The sequence below is a fragment of the Talpa europaea genome, assembly GCF_964194135.1.
Source record: "Talpa europaea genome assembly, chromosome: X".
In the NCBI taxonomy this organism is placed as follows: Eukaryota; Metazoa; Chordata; class Mammalia; order Eulipotyphla; family Talpidae; genus Talpa; species Talpa europaea.
This window is the reverse complement of record NC_140081.1, coordinates 35,072,646-35,093,663: the sequence shown is the minus strand read 5'-3', so window position 1 is coordinate 35,093,663 and position 21,018 is coordinate 35,072,646. Positions and strand designations below refer to the sequence as shown.

Below are 21,018 nucleotides of genomic sequence, written 5' to 3'. Positions count from 1 at the left end.
GGACTCTCCTCCATTGTGCTCCCTGGCTTGTCTGGAGGCTGCCCCATGGCCAGGTCACCTCCCGTGTTGGTGCTGCTCTCTGGTGCCCTCTCCCCCCCCCCCCCATTTCAAATCCACACAGTTTACAGCTCCTCTGGATGACTCTGATCCCTGCTCTGGGTTTAAGTGTAGTGATCTCAGATCTAACAGCAGTAAACCAACACGGATCAAGAAAGCTGAACTGCAAAGTCAGTTTGCCCATTTATTTGGTACGGATGATGAGGAAACCTGTCAGAAACTCCTGCAGGGGAACAGCACAGAATGACAAGGGGCAGGGAAGCATTTACCGACAGAGTGTCAGGGCTTTCACCAGCCGCAAGGTGATGCACCGCCAAGGGCTACCTCGCGTGCCTTTGCCACACTGGGTCAGCTACAGATTCTGGAAGCTGGCTGTCAGTCCAGCACAGTGCCTTCCAGCAGACCGAGGCCTGCTGGGTGGGGGCGGTCAATGAAACGGCACAAAAGCATCACGCTACAGAAATACTTTCTATCTAATGACAACAAGGTGGGGAGGAGAGGGAGGCCCGGGGCAGCAAAGTGATAGCATGCATCATGGGTGCCATAGGATGGGGTGCCATAGGATTGCATCATAGGATGGGGCACCATAGGATGGGGTGCCATAGGATGGGGCTCAGGGCCTCTGGGACAGTGTCCCTTGCCACAGAATGTACCAGAGTGATGCAGAAATTCCAGGCGGGAAAGTCCAGGACCTTCGTGGGATCGAGTCTCACGCTGACAGGCTTCCCAGTCCTCGGTCTGCTCTGGCGCCTCCTCTGACTCCGGCTCACTGTTTGGTCCCCTAGGAAACCCACACCCGGATGCGGCAAACCAGCATCCATGTCCGACTCCGTTCAGAGCTTCCTCACGCGACGCTGCGAGTCTCAGTTTTCTTTTAACCACTGTTTTAGGAGCCTCTGAAACATCCTTTTGCTTTCCTGCTGCATCTCTAGTTGCAGCTTCTCCTGTGGCTCCTGCTGCTGGCAGGCAGCTTCCGGCAGAAGGCCGGGCCGGGTGGTGCCCAGGCTGAGGGTCAAGCCACTGAGGCCTTGGACTAGTGTTTCCCAGGAGGAGGGGTGTGGGGCCCCACTCCTGTCAGCAGGCATCCCAGAAATATTCGGCCTCTGTCGCTGGCAGTATCGACATTCACATCTGAATCTTTTCTGATCTCGATGGCTTGGGGAAAAGATCCTGGCTTCCCTATCAACCCGATAAGGTGCCACGTGATCCAGGTGCGTCTGCCTCAGGTGCCCCAGGAAGGTTTTCTTCCTCTGGGGAGAAGCTGCCTTTCCCCACCACCGCTCTTGTAGGGCTTGCTCATCTCGGTACCGCTGCTGGAGCAGCCCCTCCGGCAGAGTGGCAGCGGCGAAGGGGGTGCCAGGCCCGGGGTTCAGGTCTCTGAGGCCCATCATCAGCATTTCTGGGAAGGAAGGATGGGAGGCTGCCGGTACGTCCCGTGAGGAGTCCTCAGAGGTCATCGGGGAAGGTTCAGAAATCAACACTGAGTTAGGTTTCTCGACTGGATCCATGGAGGCCCAGGCTGTGGTGGAAAAGCCAGCTGACCCTTGGGTCCAGCCGAGAAGGTGAAGGTGGAGGTTCTCCAAGAAATTCAAGGTGGCAAGGACGCGTTCGATGAAAAAACAGACTGCAACAGATGGTGATAAGAGATCAGAGAAAATCCAGTTAGTCATTCACCTTACTTAACTTTCTGTGCCTCCCTTTCCTATGTGCCGAGTGGGGATAACGATGGGGCCTGTCTCCTAGGCCTGCACTGTAAGTTACGTGAGGTGATATGGCTCGAGCTCGGACAGCTCGTGGCACATAATCTGGGTTTCAGAAAAATGTCAGTTACCGCGTCCACGACGTGTAAGGTCAGTTTGATATGCTGCATGTAGTAAAACGTGCTCATTTTCAGGCGACGTTCAACAAGCTTTTATTCTCAAGCATAATTTAAACAGAAAACCAACGTGTGACTAATACCTGCTCTCTCGCAAGCCCTCCGATACTCTAAAAAGTTGGCAAGTGGCACCTTCTGGGTATTTCCAGAAAGGTGACTTGCCCTTTTGACTCTTCACCTTCATCCTCACTGGCTTTTCCTCCAGTCTGAAAGGCTGCTCAGGCCCACAGAAACCAAACTTCCCAGAACATATAACTAAGGATTTACTTTACTTAAAAGAACAGAAAATCAATGAAATTTCTTACAGGGAAAAGAAAATAAGAGAGAGACTCAATGAGACGAAAACGTGGGTCTTAGGCTCAGCAAACACAAAAGGGACCGTATGGAAACAATACAGTCACACCCATCTATACATACATAAAAATCAACAGGGGAGAAGACAGGGACAAATTACTCAAAAACCACAAACTACCAAAACTCACTCAGGGGAGTTTGTATGCACAGTCCATTATCTTTTACGGAAAATCTAGGGGGGAAATCTCACTGCTGAGATACTGCCATGAGAGTATTTTACCATATGTGGAGAGAAAAATCACAAATTCTACACAATTTCTCCAGAAAACAGAAATGGAAGGAACATCTGCAATGGATTTTATGAGGCTAGCCTTTCACTGGTACCATGAAAAGCTAACTGCAAAGAAAAATTCCTTTTCATCCTAAGCGAAAAAATCCTCCACACAATTCTAGTAGTTTGAATCCAGTAACCTTCTAGAAGAATAATTCACCTTGAATAACTGTGTTAGCCCAGTAACACTAACATGGTTCCATAATGGCAAATCAACCAATGCAATCCACAGATTTAAAGGATAACTGAGTAATCAACACAAGGCCCTATTTAAAAGATTCAGCAGGAAAATGGCAGGTCCATGCTGTTCTCACCAAATTTCCAATAAGGTTTGCAAAATAATCAAAGTCCATTCTAAAATTCATAGGGAAGATCAAAAGTCAAAGAGAGTCAAGGCAACCTTGAGAAAGAAGAGCAAAACTGGAGGCATCATACTTCATCTATTCCAAAACCACAGTAACTAAAAATCAGCATGGCACTTATCTTTCACAACAATACCCAAAATACATAATGGGGAGAGGACAGTGTACTGAGGAAGTGGGGCCGGGAGACCTGGATATACACATGCAAAGATGAAACTGGACGCCTAATTTACATCATACTCACCCACTATACACACACACACACACACACACACACACACACACACACGTCAACACAAAATTAATTAAAGATGAAACATAAGAGCTGAAATTGTAAAACTCCTCGAAGAAAACAGAGGGCAGGCTGGTGATATTGGCCTTGGCAATGATTTCCTTGAAGTCTCACCAAAAGCACAGACAACGAAAGTACAAATAGTGGGAATCCATCAAACCACAAAGCTCCTGCAGAGAAGGAAGTGAAGGGGGGACTGAGTAGAAAGGTGACCTACAGAATGTCAGGAGATATCTGATATCATATATCAGGTATGATAAAGAATTAACCTTCAAGGGCCTCCCTGGTGGCACAGGCGGTTGAGCGCCGCACTGTGAAGCTGTCCACAGCCTCTGCAGCGCGGGTTCAATCCTGGCCAGCCGGGGGGGCGGGGGGGGGACCCACATGGCACGGCAGACCGCTGTCTCGCCTGCTGCTCCCCTCAGCAGTGTACTTCGTCAGTCTGCCTGTTTTGTTCCCTGCTCTGTCTCTGGTGAATCCTCTCACCCTCCCGCGCATCTGGCCTGTACCCCGGTTCTCGTATAAATAAATAAATCTTAAAAAAAAAAAAGAATTAACCTTCAAAATATGTAAGAAACTTCTAGAGTCTCCCTGGTGGCACAAGGGGTTAAGCACAGCACTGGGATGTTATCCACAGCCTCTGCAGCACGAGTTTGATCCCCAGCCTGGTGCAGCAGACCTCTCCTGTCTCGCCCGCTGCTCCCCTCAGCAGTGTATTTCAGTCAGTCTGCCTGTTCTGTTTACCACTCTGTCTCTGGTGAATCCTCTCACCCCCACACCTCTGGCCTGTACCCCAGCTCTTGTGTGCATAAATTTAAATAAATATTTAAAAAAAGAGAGAGAGAAACTTCTATAACTCAATAGCGAGCACACAAAGAAGTCGATTAAAACTGGGCAAAGGATTGGAGGAGCCATTTCTCCAAAGACCACATACAAATGGCCAACAGATGTATGAAAAGGTGCTCAACATCACTACTCATCAGGGAGAAACAAATCAAAACCACACCGAGGTATCACCTCACACATATCACCTCACACATACTGGGGTGGCAAATACCAAAAGCAAACAAACAAAATATACCAAGTGCTGGTGAGGACCTGGAGAAACTGAACCCTCCTGCACTGTGTTGGGAATGCAAAATGCTGGGGCCACAATGGAAAACACTACAGAGGTTTCTCAAAACATTTAAGTTAGAAGGAGTCTATGATCCAGCTTCCCAGCCCTGGGGATATAGCCAGTGAACTGAAATCATAATGTCAAGGAAACGGCTGCACTCCTGCTTCGAGCAGCATTATTCTCAAGAGTCAAGAGTCAAGCTGATGGAAACCACCCTAGTGTCAACCCATGAAGAATGGAAAAGACATGTACAAGGAGATATTACTCAGAGTAGGGAAGGAAAACCTACCACGTGTGACAGCATGGATCCCTCTGGGAGACACTAAGCTGAGTGAAGTAAGTCAGGCAGAAAGGACAGCTACTAGCTACTACATGATTCTACTGATAGGAGGTTACCAAACTGTTGCATTTATAGAAGCAGAAAAGAGGATGGTGGTTCTGTTTCCCTATGCTAGAGGGGAAATCCGGGACTGTTGTTCAACGAGCATAAAGCTCAGTTACACCTGAGAAATAACACCTAGAGTCTTTTGTACAGTGCCTGTAGTTAACACACCATGTGCTCAGGCTGGGGGTGGGGGTGGGGGGGAACGTGCGTACACACACACACACACACACACACACACACACACACACACACACACAGAGACACTGGAGAACAAAAGACCCAGAAGAGCCAAGGCAACCTTGAAAGAACAAAACTTTAGGCATCCCACTCTTCATGTCAAAATACATTACGTAAAGGAAAGTATAACAAGATTTGATAAGAGGTTAGATCTCCTGCTATGAATTCTTAACACATGCCCAGGCACAAATGTAGGCACATGTGGGAGCGACAAGGAGATTAAGGGATAAACGTAAAGTTTTGCAGGTGCTTTTGGAGGTGGTGGATATGTTTTTGGGGAGTGGGAGGAGAGGTGGCAGAAAGGTGAAGTTTCCAAACTGCTGAAGAATAATAGCTGTAGCCCAATTATATGCTGGGTGTCTACCAAAGGCGTAGGGAGTTGCACTACTGTCATTCTCAAGCACACAAACGGCAAACCACCTAGAGGAGAAACGCGCCATACACAGGGTCGAAGGCAATCCCATACTGAAGTATTAACAGTCTTTCCCTCAGACACCATGGCAGGTCATGGTGGACTCCATGCTCCGACAGGGAACCCCACCCGGCCGGTTCCGGGAGACGCGCTCTCTCTGGATCGCACCAGCTTCTGGGGGTCGGGGTCCCAGAAGCTACCAGCGCTCAGCCTCCCAGCCTCGGGCCAGGGGGTGGAGTGCGGTCCCTGGAAATAGAGGGGTTAAGACCACCGAGAGGCCGCTCCTCCCCGCGTGCTAGAGAGCCCCCCGCCCCAGCCGAGAGCGGGGCGCACGTCACAGGGAAAGGCCGCTCAGAGGAGCGGAGCCTTTGTCCTCCTGTAACAGGGTGGTCCCTCCCTCGACTGCAGGGTGCGGATGCCCAGACTCTGGACAAAAGCGGGCTCCCGGTTGCGGGCAGCAGGACGCCGCACCCCGGGTTGTCCCACCCAGAGAGCCCTGCCCAGGGGCAGGGGCAGCGGACCGACGGGCCGGAGGAGAGCGGCCTGAGGACTCAAGAAGCGTTTCCGGCGCTGGAGATGACGCCACAGAGGAGACCCGGAGCGCGGTGCCAGATCGGCTTCCTGCGGAACAGCCCGGGTGTTTCCCCGGTCCGTGCACGCGGGAGAGGAAATAAAGGCCTGTGATCGAGCTTGTTTCCTCGACACTCGCGTTTGCACAGGCGACACATGCACACTGGCAAAGACCGAATTCAAAGTCACACAGAACATGACCAATGCACCAGGAGCGCACCCCCTACCATCTGAAAAGCAGAGTCCCAGCAGGTGGTGTAGACTTTCAGTGCATAGGGAATTGGCAGGCCGTTATGGTGGGGAGACTGAGGCAGCGGGGCTGTTTCTGCATCTAGGGGATGTCTCGGTCAGCGCAACAGAAAATGTTTATCTGCATCTGGCTACCTTCAGGAGGGCAGACTTTAAGTTCACTTACTGTTTTTGAGACAAAGAACAGAGAAGGAGTTAGAGGCTCTGTGTTAGCCCTGGTAGCAGGAAAACCGGGAGTCTTCCCAGAGACCTATGGGAGGGATGAAGAGTGTGCATAGCAAACTTATGAAGTCCCAAGAGGAAAAGGTGGTCCACCTCAGTGAGCCACTTGCAGGATACAAAAGCTGCAGAGATTTCTCTAGCATGGCCTTTTTCAGGGCTAAGGCGAGCTTCAACATCGTCAACGTGTTAAAAACAAACAAAGCACCTTTCATGCCCGTGCAAGCAGGTTTCAGTAAAAGCACAATTAATTCCCTTTTCACCTTGAAGTCATCAACATTTGAACAGCACTTTCTAGTTATCAAAAGGTAGAGTTTCCAACATGAAGGAAGGCCAACATGAAGGAAGCAAAAACATAATCATCATCACCATCTCACAAATGAGGAAACTGAGCCATAGCGAGGTTAAGTAAGGAAACAGCCCAAAGTCACACAAGGAATAAGTCCTTGATTCAGATCTAGCGATCTGTGGCTTCCTCACCTCCCGGCTGTGAAGCCGCACACAGATGGTTTCCAGACCCACTTACCTGCTCTATTGGAGATGAGCAGGTCATCTCCAAATAGAGACCGTCTGCACCAACTGATGGTCCCACAGGCAGACTGCACTCAGCAAGAGCTAGACAACCTCCAGGCCACTGCAGATGACTTCAGAGAAGATTTAGAGAAGCTAGGCCCCAAGAGCCCCACCCTCAGCCCCAGGAGGAGTGAGTGGCTATAGAAGGAAGACCAGGGTCTGAAGTGAGGCTACTTCTCTGAGAGTCCAGCCAAATGGGCTAGCATCCTGTACACGTGTGATAGTAAAGGCTTGGGACTTGGAGTTTTTATATTTCCTTATTTTTCCTTCAGCGTTCACAAAGCATGCTGTACGCTGCAAATTTACTAGGCTGATGTGGAAAGTTAAGCAGACATATGGCTAAGTAGAGAGATTCCCATTTTACCTAGGCAGCACCTGACAGTAAAACAGCACTTTGCTGTATAAAATGAACACCCTCCTAGACAAGATGAATGGAAAAGAAAGCAGTCATTTTTCCTAATCATTACTATCATTCTCCTTTCAACAAAGAGGCCTCCTAGCATGGAGGTTGGGTGAGCTCCCCCTAGTGCACAGGCAAGGAACAGTCAATGTGTGCAAAGATGAGCACATCCAACAGGCTCCCCACACATCTGCACCTGCTGTGGTGTTGCCTAACACAGCCAAAGGCAACCTTCTATCCAGCTTCGTAGTCCAGAGGTCCTTAAAGCCATCCTTTGATTACTGCCTCGACTTGGCACTTCTCTCCATCTCCAGTCGGTTCCATCATCCAAGTCAACCCCTTTGCTCCTTGACAACCACTAGACTAGCAATCCTGACCCGTGCCCGTGAGTTCTCTATTGCAGTACCCGAGGGATCTTCCTTAAATGCTAATGTGGTCATGACACCCTGCTCCGAAGTGCATGAGCTACTCGCTGTTCTTAAGACAAAAGGCCAGCCTCCTGGACTAGGCACAGCAGGCCTGCCTGTCCCCAGTGCCTCATACTCAGCAGACCCCCTCTGGCTGCACCAATGCTTCGCCATCTGCCAAGCAACCTAAACCGCTTTCTGTCCACCAGATGGCCAGTGCGCTCATGTGCTCCCCTTTCTGATTCTCACTTCAAGCATACCGCTCCCCCCTATCTGGCCTATACTTCACATCCACGATTCCGACAGATTCAGCTGTCAGCTTCGGCAGAGCAATTTCCACTTCACCAAAGGAGCACCTGGATGAAAAGGCACAGTTAACAGATGAGGTATTTTTATGGATTGGAATGTTATAGAAATTTCATTATAAAGTCCCCATTGTCTTCTGGTTCACAATGAACTGACTGGAAATGCAATCTGACAGCAGAGCTTTTGTGGGAAGGCCTCCTTGTTTAGAATAGGATTACGCACAGCAAAGAGAAGAGCTCTCCTCATTTTATAAGGACCGTCTGTTGGTTTCAATATGGAGTCCGGAATCGTGGCAGAAACGGTCATACTTTACTTGATCCTGACTCCCACTGAAGAGGCCTGAGTAGAAAGATGGAAAGAATCTGTCACTTGACAGAATCTCTGACCCAGTCCATTACTCCCAGGGGCCCTGGCATGCCTGGAGCGCTCTATGGACTTTGTTTTCATGAGTTAATATTTCATGATAACTTCACAATCTGAGTTGCCTGTTAGGACAAGAGAAAGCACACTAATTGGTCCACCTCTTGTGAGAGGTTTAGTTTAATATTCCCTGTGTTCATCGGGGAGGTACGGATCAGCTGTGTGCTCACTGTGGGGATCCTTCAAGGGAATCTGGCAGTGCCTCCTTAGGGGTGCACCTCCTTAGGGGTGCCCACCAGGTGCTATACACCCCTGGCGGAAACTCTGTCTGTTCCTATGACAGCCACTGCAGAGCACCAACCCACTGTTTTTCTACCTGCGATAGGCTCCACTGTGATGATCACACCCTAGTACTGTCACTCCACCGAGCAGCACGCACCCAAGTGTGACAGCAAGTGTGTGCCTTGGACACGTGAACAATGAAAGAAAAAAGGGGACATGGCCCTGGTCCCATCACCACCTCCCAACCCCAAGTCCCCGTCAGAGGGCCCTCTCAACTCCCAGCTGCCCTGGTGTGGCTTCACAGTGGTGTGCCCCTAAACCAGGTCAGTGTGCATGGCTCTTCGTGAACCTCGCTGTGGATGGTCTAAGGTGCTGGCACAGGCAATATTAGTCCCCAAAGAGCCAGAGAGGGAAGTGTCAGCCTCCGCCTTCATTAGACAAGGAACAAGTCCAAAGAGATTAGGTTGCTGATGGAGTGAAGGGCGATGTGGGAATCATACCCCAGTGCTGCCTGACTCCAAAGCCAGTCTTTGCACGCACTTGGCTTGTGTTTCAGTCGCTGAGATGCAGATGTTCCATGGCTGGATAATCACCACTGCCCAACACCATGTCTGCCTGGGCAATGCAGGTGCTGGAGGGCAAAGGCATCCTGCTGGCCTGTGTCTGTCCTCGGAGGTGCAACAGTCAAGTAGCAGCCCTGGGGTCCTTGGCATGAATGGCTTGTCTCAGAGCTAACAGCCAGCAGGACTGAACCTCTCGGGTTCCCCTGCAGGGAGAAACTTCTCCAGAGGGACTTTTGCAATCACCCCCGAATTATGTCTCTCCCAGTCCCATTCCGTTTTCCACATATCAAGCATTGAGAGGCAAACAGGGGGAGGGCATGTGTTTTTGCAGCCACTTAACAGCTCTGGTTACGGCCAAACCCAATGGCGGTGAGGAGCCCGGCACACTGAGAACTAAAACCTGGCCCTGCCTCTGTTGATCTCTAGTCCTCTGCTTGCATGTCTGGGAGATGGAATTTCTGGTTGAATGTTACGATCGGCCTCTCTCAATTCCCAAAAACTGCCAGCTGATCTGGGGGGGGGGGAAAGACTGCACTGAAAGTATGGATCAATTTGGGGATATTGCCATCTTAACAATATTAAGACTCACAGTCCATGAACACATGGTGGCTTTTCATTTGTTTAAGTTTGCTTTCATGTACTTGAACTGTGTTTTGTAGTTCAACTGTGTGTATCTTCTTTACATCCTTGGTTAAATTAATTGCCGAGTTTATTATAGTTTTGAGTCTACTGTAACTGTGATTATTGTCTAAATTACGCATGTGGATTATTCATTGCTAGTGTAGAGAAATACCATTGATTTTTGGATATTGGTCCTATAACTTGCAGCCTGAACCGGAAGGCTATGTTGCATTAAAGTAACTGCAGTAATAAGACAACTGCAGCAAGTTTAACTACTGGGAAGAGTGACTGAAACACCAACAGTGATATCCTGGCAGAAAACAAAAGTCAAAAAGACACATTACATACAAGGAACAAACAGAACAGCAGAAGGTTTGCTGATCAGAATCTATGCAGCCTAGAGTCTTTACTTAGCACACATGCCTTTTAAAAATTAAGGTGAGGGCCTCCCCTGGTGGCGCAGCGGTTGAGCGCTGGGCTGCGAAGCTGCCCGCAGCCTCTGCAGCGCCGGTTCAATCCCCGGCCACCGGCGAAGGTCTCACATGGTGTGACAGACCTCTCCTGCCACACCCGCTGCTCCCCCTCAGCAGTGTATTTGGTCAGTCTGCCTGTTCTGTTCCCTGCTCTGGCTCTGGTGAATTCTCTCACCCTCCCGCGCTTCTGACTGTACCCAGTGCTTGTATAAATAAATAAATCAATCTTAAAAAAAAAATTAAGGTGAAATGAAAACATTCAAGCAAACTCCTCAACAAACAAAAAGGTGAGAGAATCATAGAGTGGATGTGCCCTACAAAATATGTTAGAGGAAGTTCTGCAGGCAGAAGGTAAACGATATTAGCACAAAATCTGGATCTACACAAAGAGCTGGATAGTGGTGCAAAGGTAAAATTGTGGCTAAATACAAAGTTTTTCCTCATATTCAATCCTTTTGAAAGGTAATTGAAGTCTAGTAACAATATATTGTGGGGTTTATGACACTGGTAGAAATAAAATGCAAGACAACGAAAGTACTAAGTAGGGAGATCAGAAATGGGAGGTAGGGCCTCCCTGGTGGCGCAGGGGTTAAAGGTAGCACTAGCATGCTATTGCCAGCCACTGAGCACGAGTTCTATCCCCCTCTGGCCAGGAGCAACCCACATGGTACAGCAGACCTCTCCTGACTCTCCCGCTGCTCCTCTCAGCAGTGTATTTCAGTCAATCCACCTGTTCCGTTCCCCACTCCGTCTCTGGTGAATCCTCTCATCCCCCAAACCTCTGGCCTGTACCCCAGCTCTTGTATACATAAATAAATAAATCTTTTTTAAAAAAGAAAAGAAACGGGAGGTACACTGTTGTGGGATTCCTAGGGTATGCATGAGGGGGTACAAATCATTTGAATTCATATTGTGAAAAGTAATATAGACTGTAAATCCTGGCACACCATATGGGAAAAAATTTCAAAGATAAAATTCTAGTATGTTATTAGTGGAGTAAAATGGAATAAAAACAAACGTTCAGTTGATAGAAAAGGAGGGGAATAGAAAAATCTGAATAAAAATTTCACTTGATAGAAAATATAGGCAAATGATCAACATAAAGCAAACTCCTTTTACAGTAAATGCACACTGCCTACGTTATCAAGTAAAGGGCCTAGTTTGTCAAGTTAGATGAAAATAGCATAACTCAACTGTGTGTTATACAAAAAGCATCCCATTTTAAATAGAAATCAAAAAGGTGAAAGACAATGGAGAGGATATGATATTTCTATGTTCTGAGCGTGTCCCCGCCAAAATCCACAGGTTGAATCCTAACCTCCAAACTGGTGGTTATAGGAGGTGGGGACTTTGAGAGGTGACTAGGTCATTAGGTTGAATGCATTTACCAACCTTATAAAGAAGACTCTGGAGAAGACATCCCTAGTTTTTTCTACAATATGAGGGTACAACCAGAATCTGTGACCAAGTAGAGGGACCTCACCAGAACCCGGCCACGCTGGTACTCTGACCTCGGACTTCCATCCTCCAGAAGTGTGGGAATCAAGTGTCTGTTGTTTATAAGCTGCCCAGTCTGTAGTGATTCTTTAGCAGCCTGAAGGAACTAACAGATGGGCCCAGCATACACGAATTTAATGAAAGCTGGTAAGCTACTTAACACCACACAAAGTGTCCTTCAGAGCGAGAATTATTACAAGGGATCAAGATAGACAGACATTACCTAATAATATGGGGAGGTCTACTCATCGAGAAGACAAAACTGTGAATGTGCTTGCATCTTTCAGGACACAAGAGCTAAAGGCTGGTAGAAGAAAAAGGAAAATCAGATACATCCACAGTTAGAATTGGAACCGGCAACATTCCTCGGTCCACAACGACAGCACAAGTGGACAAAGAAAGATCAGGAACCATGGAAAACTTCAGGAAACTATTTCAAAAGCTACAAAAAAGGTACTTGAGCTACGAAATGACTTTTGCAAAGTGCCAAGATATAAGAGCAGTATGCAGTAGCCACTTGTGCTTCTACACAACAGCCACAATACATCAAACATTGCAACTTTAAAAAGCAACATCATGGGCCTCCCTGGTGGCACATGGGGTTAAGACGCAGCCTGTGAGGCTATCCACAGCCACTGCAGCACGAGTGCGATCCCAGGACGGCCAGGGAGGTACCCACATGGCACAGCAGACCTCTCCTGGCTCGCCTGCTGCTTCCCTCAGCAATGTGTTTCGGTCAGTCCGCCTGTTCTGTTCCCCACTCTGTCTCTGGTGAATCCTCTCACCCCCCCCCCACACCTCTGGCCTGTACCCCAGTTCTTGTATGCATAGATAAATCAATCTTAAAAAAAAAAAAGTAACATCACACAAGTGCTGGTGAGGACGTGGAGAAATCGGAGCACTTGTGCAGTGTTGGAGGGAATGTAAACCCTAACCCCTAGGGGAAAGTATGGAAGCTCCTCGGTACACACACACACACACACACACACACACACAGAGAGAGAGAGAGAGAGAGAGAGAGAGAGAGAGAGAGAGAGAGAGAGAGAATTACCATGTGACCCAGGAGTTAACCTCTGGGCATTTATTTATCTGAAGAAAACAAAAATGCTAACTCGAAAACACATACACATCACATGTTCACTGCAGCTTACTTTCACTAGCCAAGACACCAGGCCAGCTAAATGTCCATCCACATATGAATGGATGAAGAATATGAGCTATAAGGTAGGGTTGGGTCATAATCCCAGACACAATCCTGAACACCATCGTCTACAATGCTGAAATCCCAAGAGATCATAATTCCTGAAGTCGAAAAGCCCCCAAAGTGTAGTGCCAAAACATCAAAATCCTAAATACACAATTCTGGAAAAAATAATTTAAAACTTCATTCGAGGACATATATTTACATTTTAAACAGGGATTAGAGAAACATGACAGAATCCCTCATAGGCCACCTCACACAAAAGCACATATCAGGAGAAATTTTGTCATTCCTAAATGCAGAACTCCAAAAAAAATACTAACTAAAGTGAAAATGTAACATATGAAAAGGTGTACTACAGGGATGTATTATGGGCAACTGCATGGAGATAGCCCACAGGAGCTGGACTACTTCCAAGCATTTCTATGAGGAATACATTTTTGAACTGTTCTTGTCTCATTCTAGCTGAGGAGCGCAGATTTGATAACAGAGAAGAAAAATTACTCACTATTGCTACTCCTACCATATTAGAACATGGACAACTGTCATAAACAAGGACAATTTCTTGAGACCAGTCATTTTGTACTAATATGGTTGGAGAGAAGCCTTTACTTACTTTTCACCACACAAATATTCAGCTGGTAGTTTCCATTAATATATTGTAAATAAGTTCCAAGAGAAGCAAGTGTTTGAACATATGACAAGGGGCGAGTGCTGTCAAAATCACTTGCCATGGTGCAGCCTGGAAACCGAAGGTGAGGTATCAGGACAAATGACTATGTCCTCTACCAGCCCTGAATGCAGCCTGGCATAATCTTATCTATGGAAGGCATTAGTCACAACACACAAAAATTCCCAGACCGGGAGGGAAACAAATTGAGAAGGGAAGGTTAAGATCCAAGTGTTGACAGGGGTGGCTTTTATTGAGGATTCGCTCCTGGGCTTACAGATGGTCATCTTGTCCCTGTGTCTTCACAGCATCTCTGTATGTCTGTGTCTAATCCCCTCCTATGAGGATCCCAGTCATACTAGACTACAGTCCACCCCAGTGACCTCACTTGAATTGAATTACCTCCAAGTACAAGAGCAGCGTTGCTGCGACAGGACCTTTGTTGCTGCTCTGGGGTGGGAACCTCGATGAAAACTCTGCTACTTGAGCAGAAGTTCGTGTGCCATTTATTGAAAGCATACAGGCTAGTAAAAGCTGGTCATGTGACAACAGTATGAGGAATAAGGTGGGGGAGGAAGGGGGGCAAAGGTTTACGAGGAACAGAGAAGGGGACATTGTGACCATACATCAAGAGACATTTGCTTCAGCATTTATTTGATGTTATCACAGGCAGGGTTATCCCGAGACCACCATGGAGTTAGTCACGTAATCAGGTCAACAGTGGCCCAGGTGTCCCCGGGCCTGCCTCGTTATGCAGGCTATTGCCTGTAGGTAGTCAAGGAATGCTCTGCTGTGATGTGCAGATAACACAGTTGCCCATGAATGGCCAGCTCATAAGAACCCACACAGCATGTGTACGCTGATCTTTCAGGATTGTGATCTTAGGATTTCAGACTTTAGGAATTGTGATGTTTGGGGATTTCAACATTCTGAACGATAATGTTTGATACTGTGTCTTCTGGGATTATAACAGCACCGAGTACACAAACAGACACACATGCACACATGGCCTCGAAAAGGGAAGAAAGCTCGCCATTTGCAACAACATGGTTGAATCTCCAGGGCATGTTATGTTGAAAGGTCAGAGAAACACAAATGAGTAATCTCACTTATGTGTGGAATCTAAGAACAAAAGAATGAAATGAACTCATAGAGCAAGAGACAGGCAGTTGTTTGGGGAGGAGGGGGTGGAGGCATCTGGAGGGAGAAGGGTGAGTGAATGGGGTGAAGGTGGTCAAAAGGTACAAAATTCCAGTTATAAAATAAGTAAGTCCTGTGGATATAATATACAGCATGGTGACTACAGTTAACTATACCATATTGTGCATTTGAAAGGTGCTAACAGAGTGAATCTTAAAAGTTCTTCTCTCAAGAGAAAAACCTGTAACTATGGATGGTGATGGATATTAACTAGACTTACTTTGGTGGTCATTTCACAACATACATAAAATATCAAATCATTATATGTACACCTCCAAATAACACAATGTTACGTGAAAACGATATCACAATTTTATTTATTTATTTATTATTTATTTATTTAAAATTCCCTTGTTGCCTTTGTTTTTTCTTTTTTAAAATATTTATTTATTTATTTATACAAGCCCTGGGTACAGTCAAGCACTGGGTACAGTCAGAAGCACGGGAGGGTGAGAGAATTCACCAGAGCCAGAGGGGAGAGCAGAGCAGGCAGACTGATGAAGTACACTGCTGAGGGGAGCAGTGGGCGGCAGGAGAGGTCTGTGAGCCATGTGGGACCCTCACCCGGCGGCCGGGGAGCGAACTGGCGCTGCAGAGGCTGCAGCAGCTTTGCAACCCAGCGCTCAACCGCTGCACCACCAGGGGAGGCCCGATATCTCAATTTTAAAAAAAGGACCATCACTGTTATAACACCATAAAAGAGAAAGAGAAATGACTGTCCCCACACCCCAACTCTGGGCTGTGGCTCAGAGGTTGGAAGCAGGCAACTGCAATCCTCCACCCAGAGGAACTGTATCATCTGCATGGAGTGTTGAAAAGGTGAAGCCTAGGGGCCCTACAGAAATAATGAGGTTAAGGGGAAAGACAAATGGTAGGACACTGCTGGGCTTACTGGACATAGAGACAAACCTGTAGGCTGGCGGATTACCCGAGACAACCACAGAGAGCACCATCCGGGTTGGGGGGAAACTACCTGGGGTCAGAACAAATCGCCAACACTGACCCCAACAGCAACCCCTTCAAAGGGGGAGGAAGCTCACTGGTTTAGATCATGTAGCAACGTATGCCCAGCACATTACTGAAAACAATGGAAACATCACCCACGGAGCGGAGCTAAACAGCCCCGGCATGGTCAGGGAAAGAGAAAGCCAAAGAGAGTCCTGGCAAAAGCAGTCACCCCAGGGCGAGGTGGGTACACCCAAGTCTGCACCCTGGGAAGTAAAATCGGAAGATTAACACAGTAAAGGGGCAAGAGGTAAGGGGGACAAGAGAATAGACTCCATTAAAATAAAGCAGCCAGACGCTAAGCAAATAAACACATAACCATAACAAACACAGAATGGGAGAGATACACCAAGGCCAGGAATTACTACAATGTGTTACCTATTTTATTCTACACGCAGCAGTTCCCAAGGATAACAAAGAAATGTGCCAAGTGGAAAGAATCAGGACTATGTGAAAAAGCAGGTAATGAGTAACCACTTACCTCTCCAGTGTTATACAAACCATGTATAGAGGTCACTAGAGCTCTAGCTACACAGAGACGCTTCCATTCAAATTCTCCACATGAGCACATGATGAATCCCCAGCTCAGCATTTAGTTTCACCATGGCCTTAGAAGGAGAGCAGAATACCCGTTATGCTAATAAACGTTACCCTCCCCCATGCCACAGACTCAGTTCTTGAGTCCCTGAAGACCAGGCGTGATAGTGCAAAGTCCATCAGAGAGTCAAATGTAGCCTTGACACTGCCTCTCTCTCAGGGAGTGCTCCAGGGAAAGTGGGAGCAGCAAGAACCACTAGAACGATGGGCAACTCCCCATATGCCAGCTGTGCCCTGATGACATTTCTCGTCTCAATATAGTCAGTGTTCTAAACGGCCCGTCAAGTGGCTAAAATAGCCACGAAGTAGTGTTTCTAGTTTACCAGTGGGGAAGTGAAGCACAGGGATGTTAAGCAACCTGCTCAGTGTCACCCAGCAGTAACAGGCGGAGCCAGAGGTCTGCAGGCATCGTGCAAAGCTCACTGTGTTGCGTATCTACATGACCCCAAGGGTCAGATCCAATGGTCACTGCAAAATATTTAGAATGGCAGCTACCATATCACAATGATTGACTGTTTACTGGGCGGGGAACTGCTCAGTAAACAGAAATTTGATGATTCAGAATCTTTTGGACAGAGGGTTGAAAGGATGGGAATCAGGCCACTTTGTGGAAATGGAGATCCGAGAGCCGCCTTAGGTAGCACACAGCATGTCAGTCTCCTAGCTGGAAGGCCTTGGGCTTGTGGATCAGACAAGGCACCAAACTCCCTCATTTCTGGACCCTGGCAACAGAGAGAGAGGCCTGGCAGCAAGGAAAGTAAGACAACTCCCCCTACGCCTTTAGTTCCCAGACAAGTTGTCCACGTAAGTCAGAACCCAGGACCAGGTAACACAAATTGATCTTATTGCAGGGAACTGCACAGGGAAGAGAAATTTGATTTCTTCAAAAATCGTTTTGATAGAGGCTAGAAAGAATGGGAATCAGGATACTTTGGGGAAACAATGCTCTGAGAACCTTCTAGCCACATTCTAACCGCATGGGTGGCGTAGGACATACCAGAAGGCAATTTGGGTTGTTGAAATGAGGGGATGGGGTTACTGGCGTTTGGCGAGGGGGGGGGGGGAAGGGGAGGAGAGGACTGTGGCAAGGCATACCTTTGTTTGCAGAGACTTAGGTAAAGGGCATTTTCCTTAAATGGAAGCCCGCAGTAAATTAAAGGGAGCTCCTTTGTAGCTTTGTGGGGAAACTTACCAAGAATCCTTGACCGTCTTGGAAAACACATCACTGAAGGCTGTTCGGTTCCTGGCTTTGAGTCTGACACTGCACGCCAGTATCAGTTGACATCTGTAGGTGCCTGCAGGAAACAGAACGAGGGGATCAAACTGCTAACCAGACCATCTCCTTGAGGCACGCTGATAATGGATGGGAAGAATTAAGCGCAGGTATCCTCAGTGGGACAGCCCTGAGTCGCTGAAGGAAAACAGCTGTACCCATTGCCATTTTGGTTCCATGTCTGGCTCCCTCACTGGACTCTGAATTCCTTCTTGAAAAGTTGGAAACACACCCAGTTCATCCTGGTGTCCTCAGGGCAGAGCAGAGGACCTGACCCAGGGTGAGAGACCAGACCACACTTGTGGAATGGAAGTCAACTGTGAATGGCTGAACCCAGAGACACAATGATGAGACATGGATGTCACTGTACATGGTGGGGCCGGGGACAGTGGGAGGAGAATGCCGCAGGCCTCTGGTTTTGGACCCAAACAGCTTGGGGAAGTGAGCCTGCAGTACTGATCTCAGTTATGTCCCAGCACGGGCACAGGATTTTGCCAGGGAAAATTAAATCTCTTAAGCCACGTGGGATAACTTAGAAAGCCACGTACCTTACTATTTCATTTTGCATATGAACCTTTTGGGCTGGCCCAAACTACTATGTGCTCAGGAGTGGGAGATGACCGGAAAGCTGGCCGGAAGCCAGCGGGGCAGTGTCGGCACAGTCAGGGTGCACACAGGAAGTGCAATCCTGAGGGCACCCGTGCTACCCCAGAAACAGCTCACAACCGCTTGGGCGCCCTGGGCTGGACATACAGCAGTCGTACAGTTGCCGTACAGTTGCCTCCCGCCGGGGAACCTTCCACTCTAGGACTCCCTGTCCAGTTCCAATCACTCATTTGAGCCCTGGGTTTCAGTAGGGCAGCATGAAGGCGGTCAGTTCCAAACAGTTTGTCCAAAATGCTGGTTCATCCCCCGAAGGGGCATGGATGACATCTCCAGGTGTCCTGCATGCCAGACCCAGGAGTTGGGCACCCCTGTGTCCCCAGTCAGAGCCCTGGCAAGCGGGACTGAGGCTCTGCATCCCTTTGCTCTCCAACAGCATATGGCAGCTTGGAAAGGCTGCACTGGGAAGAAAAGTTTCCACAGCTTGGACAGAGAGATCCATCATGTCCACTTTCTGTCCACTCCCTCCGCCTCTCCCCAGGTGCCGGGTGTCGTGTTGGTTCCACTGTAAGAAAACCAGTGTGTACAATTCTGAAAGAAAACTTTACATTTCCTTGAATATCCCTCATTTCATTCACACCTTGTGTATGGAAGGGTTGCTTGCAAGAGGAGCTAGAGAATTTTCATTAAAAAAAAACAAAACAAAACAGGTCCTATAATTTATCTACAAAGATATATCATGTTTGGGAGCTGGCCAGGAAAGATCCTAAATCGACATAAGTTTTCAGAAGGGGTTCACGTAACCTACTGTCCCTTGTTCCTCTTCCTGTGCCCAGTGAGTGAGCTGGAAAAGACAGACCCCTTGCTGGGCACAGTGGCATCGGAGAGTCCCACGCCTCACACCTTAACAATTTCCTCACAAGTCCAGATGCAATGGCAACACTCTGCAAAGCCAACTTAGAAAATCCTTCCTCCACCCTCCACAGAAAGTTTATTCCAACAGGCAGCAGTGAGTTGGCCTCTGCAGGTCTTTGCGGGCTGGCCATTCCAGCAGCCTGGGGACATCCCGGCTGGGGTGCCGGGAGGGGCAGCAGCAACAGCAGCCAAGGTGAAGGAAGGAGGAGGTGTCCCTAGTTTAGTGACATTCACGGTCTTGTGTAGTTCTTCCCCCCAGAGTCATTTGATTCTGGCAAAATGCCTTGACATGGAGGGGATCTCACTTCCATTGGATTATAAAAGACTGCAATTTCCATTTTGCTAGCAAACTCTTGTTGGCTTTGATGAAGCAAACTACCATGCAGTAAGCTGCCTCATGGCCTCAAGTGTATCTAAATCTCAGCTCCAGCCCAGTGAATTGATTTCATTTTTCCCTCCACTTGGAGGAGAGAGTAAATTAAACTTCTGACATTCCTGACCAACCCAAGGTCACCGTGGGGGCACAGTGGAGTCCTGTTCCCTCCTGCCTGAATGAAAGCTCAATAGCCAAAGTCCTGGGCCTCCCCGGTGGCGCAGCGGTTGAGCGCTGGGTTGCGAAGCTGCCCGCGGCCTCTGCGGCGCCGGTTCGATCCCCGGCTGCTCCCCGGCCACCAGAGGAGGGTTCCACATGGCGCGCAGACCTCTCCTGCCGCCCGCCGCTCCCCTCAGCAGTGTACTTCGGTCCTTCTGCCTGCTCTGCTCCCCGCTCTGGCTCTGGTGAATTCTCTCACCCTCCCGCGCTTCTGACTGTACCCAGTGCATGTATAAACAAAACAAACAAATAAAATAAATAATAAAAAAAAATAGCCAAAGTCCTGAGCTGTCTGCCTGAGAAGCATGGTTTACTCTCTTCCTAAACTGTTCAGAGAATATGTTTACAACAAAGATCTAATTTCCTTCTGGGAATCTGCAATCTTGGTCCAGAGCATGCCTGTGACCAGCCTCAGTAAGATGCTTGGGAACTGTTGCTCATGAGCTTCCCTGGTAGACAACATGTCTGGAGGGACAGATTGGGTGACTGCAATTGCATTTTTCATCCCCTCATTCTCCTGCATGGCAAAACAGCCCAGGGGCACAGTGGAGTTCCATCTACTGGTTTTAAATTTCATAAGTAACCTTTAGCTCTTTGGATACCACACTTTGGATCACGGGTAATGCCACGTTCACAGAGCTGCGAGAGTCTTCATTCTACCCCTCCATTCTTCCATCACTCAAACAAGGCTCTCCCCCTGTCTTAGCGAGTCAGGGTTTCCTGATCAAATCCCCATGGCTGCCAACATTGTTTTGGGCTTCCTAAGACCATCCTTGCTTTGATGAGCCCCTAAGAGGACTCAATGGACTCAGCGTAGAATCACCTTCATAGCTAAGATTTACTACAGCAAAAGCATACAAAGCAAACCTAGCCAGGGGGAAAGGAGGCCTGCGCAAAGGTGCTGGAGAAACCAGCACAAGCTTCGCAGAGTCCTTTCCCACGAGTCACCCAATCTGTCCCGCCAGGCATGTTGTCTACCAGGAAAGCTCATGAGCAACAGTTCCCAAGCATCTTACTGAGGCTGGTCACAGGCATGCTCTGGACCAAGATTGCAGATTCCCAGAAGGAAATTAGATCTT

General features: G+C 48.2%; 1 protein-coding gene across 1 annotated transcript; it reads right to left on the bottom strand.

Moving 5' to 3' along the window:
- Positions 1–920: 920 nt before the first annotated feature.
- On the bottom strand, positions 921–1,565 carry LOC311187148 (protein FAM156A/FAM156B-like; the record flags this gene model as incomplete). The annotated part of the gene is made up of 1 exon (XM_084258427.1): positions 921–1,565. One exon carries the CDS (start codon positions 1,563–1,565, stop codon positions 921–923), a length of 645 nt encoding a protein of 214 aa, XP_084114553.1.
- Positions 1,566–21,018: the final 19,453 nt, after the last annotated feature.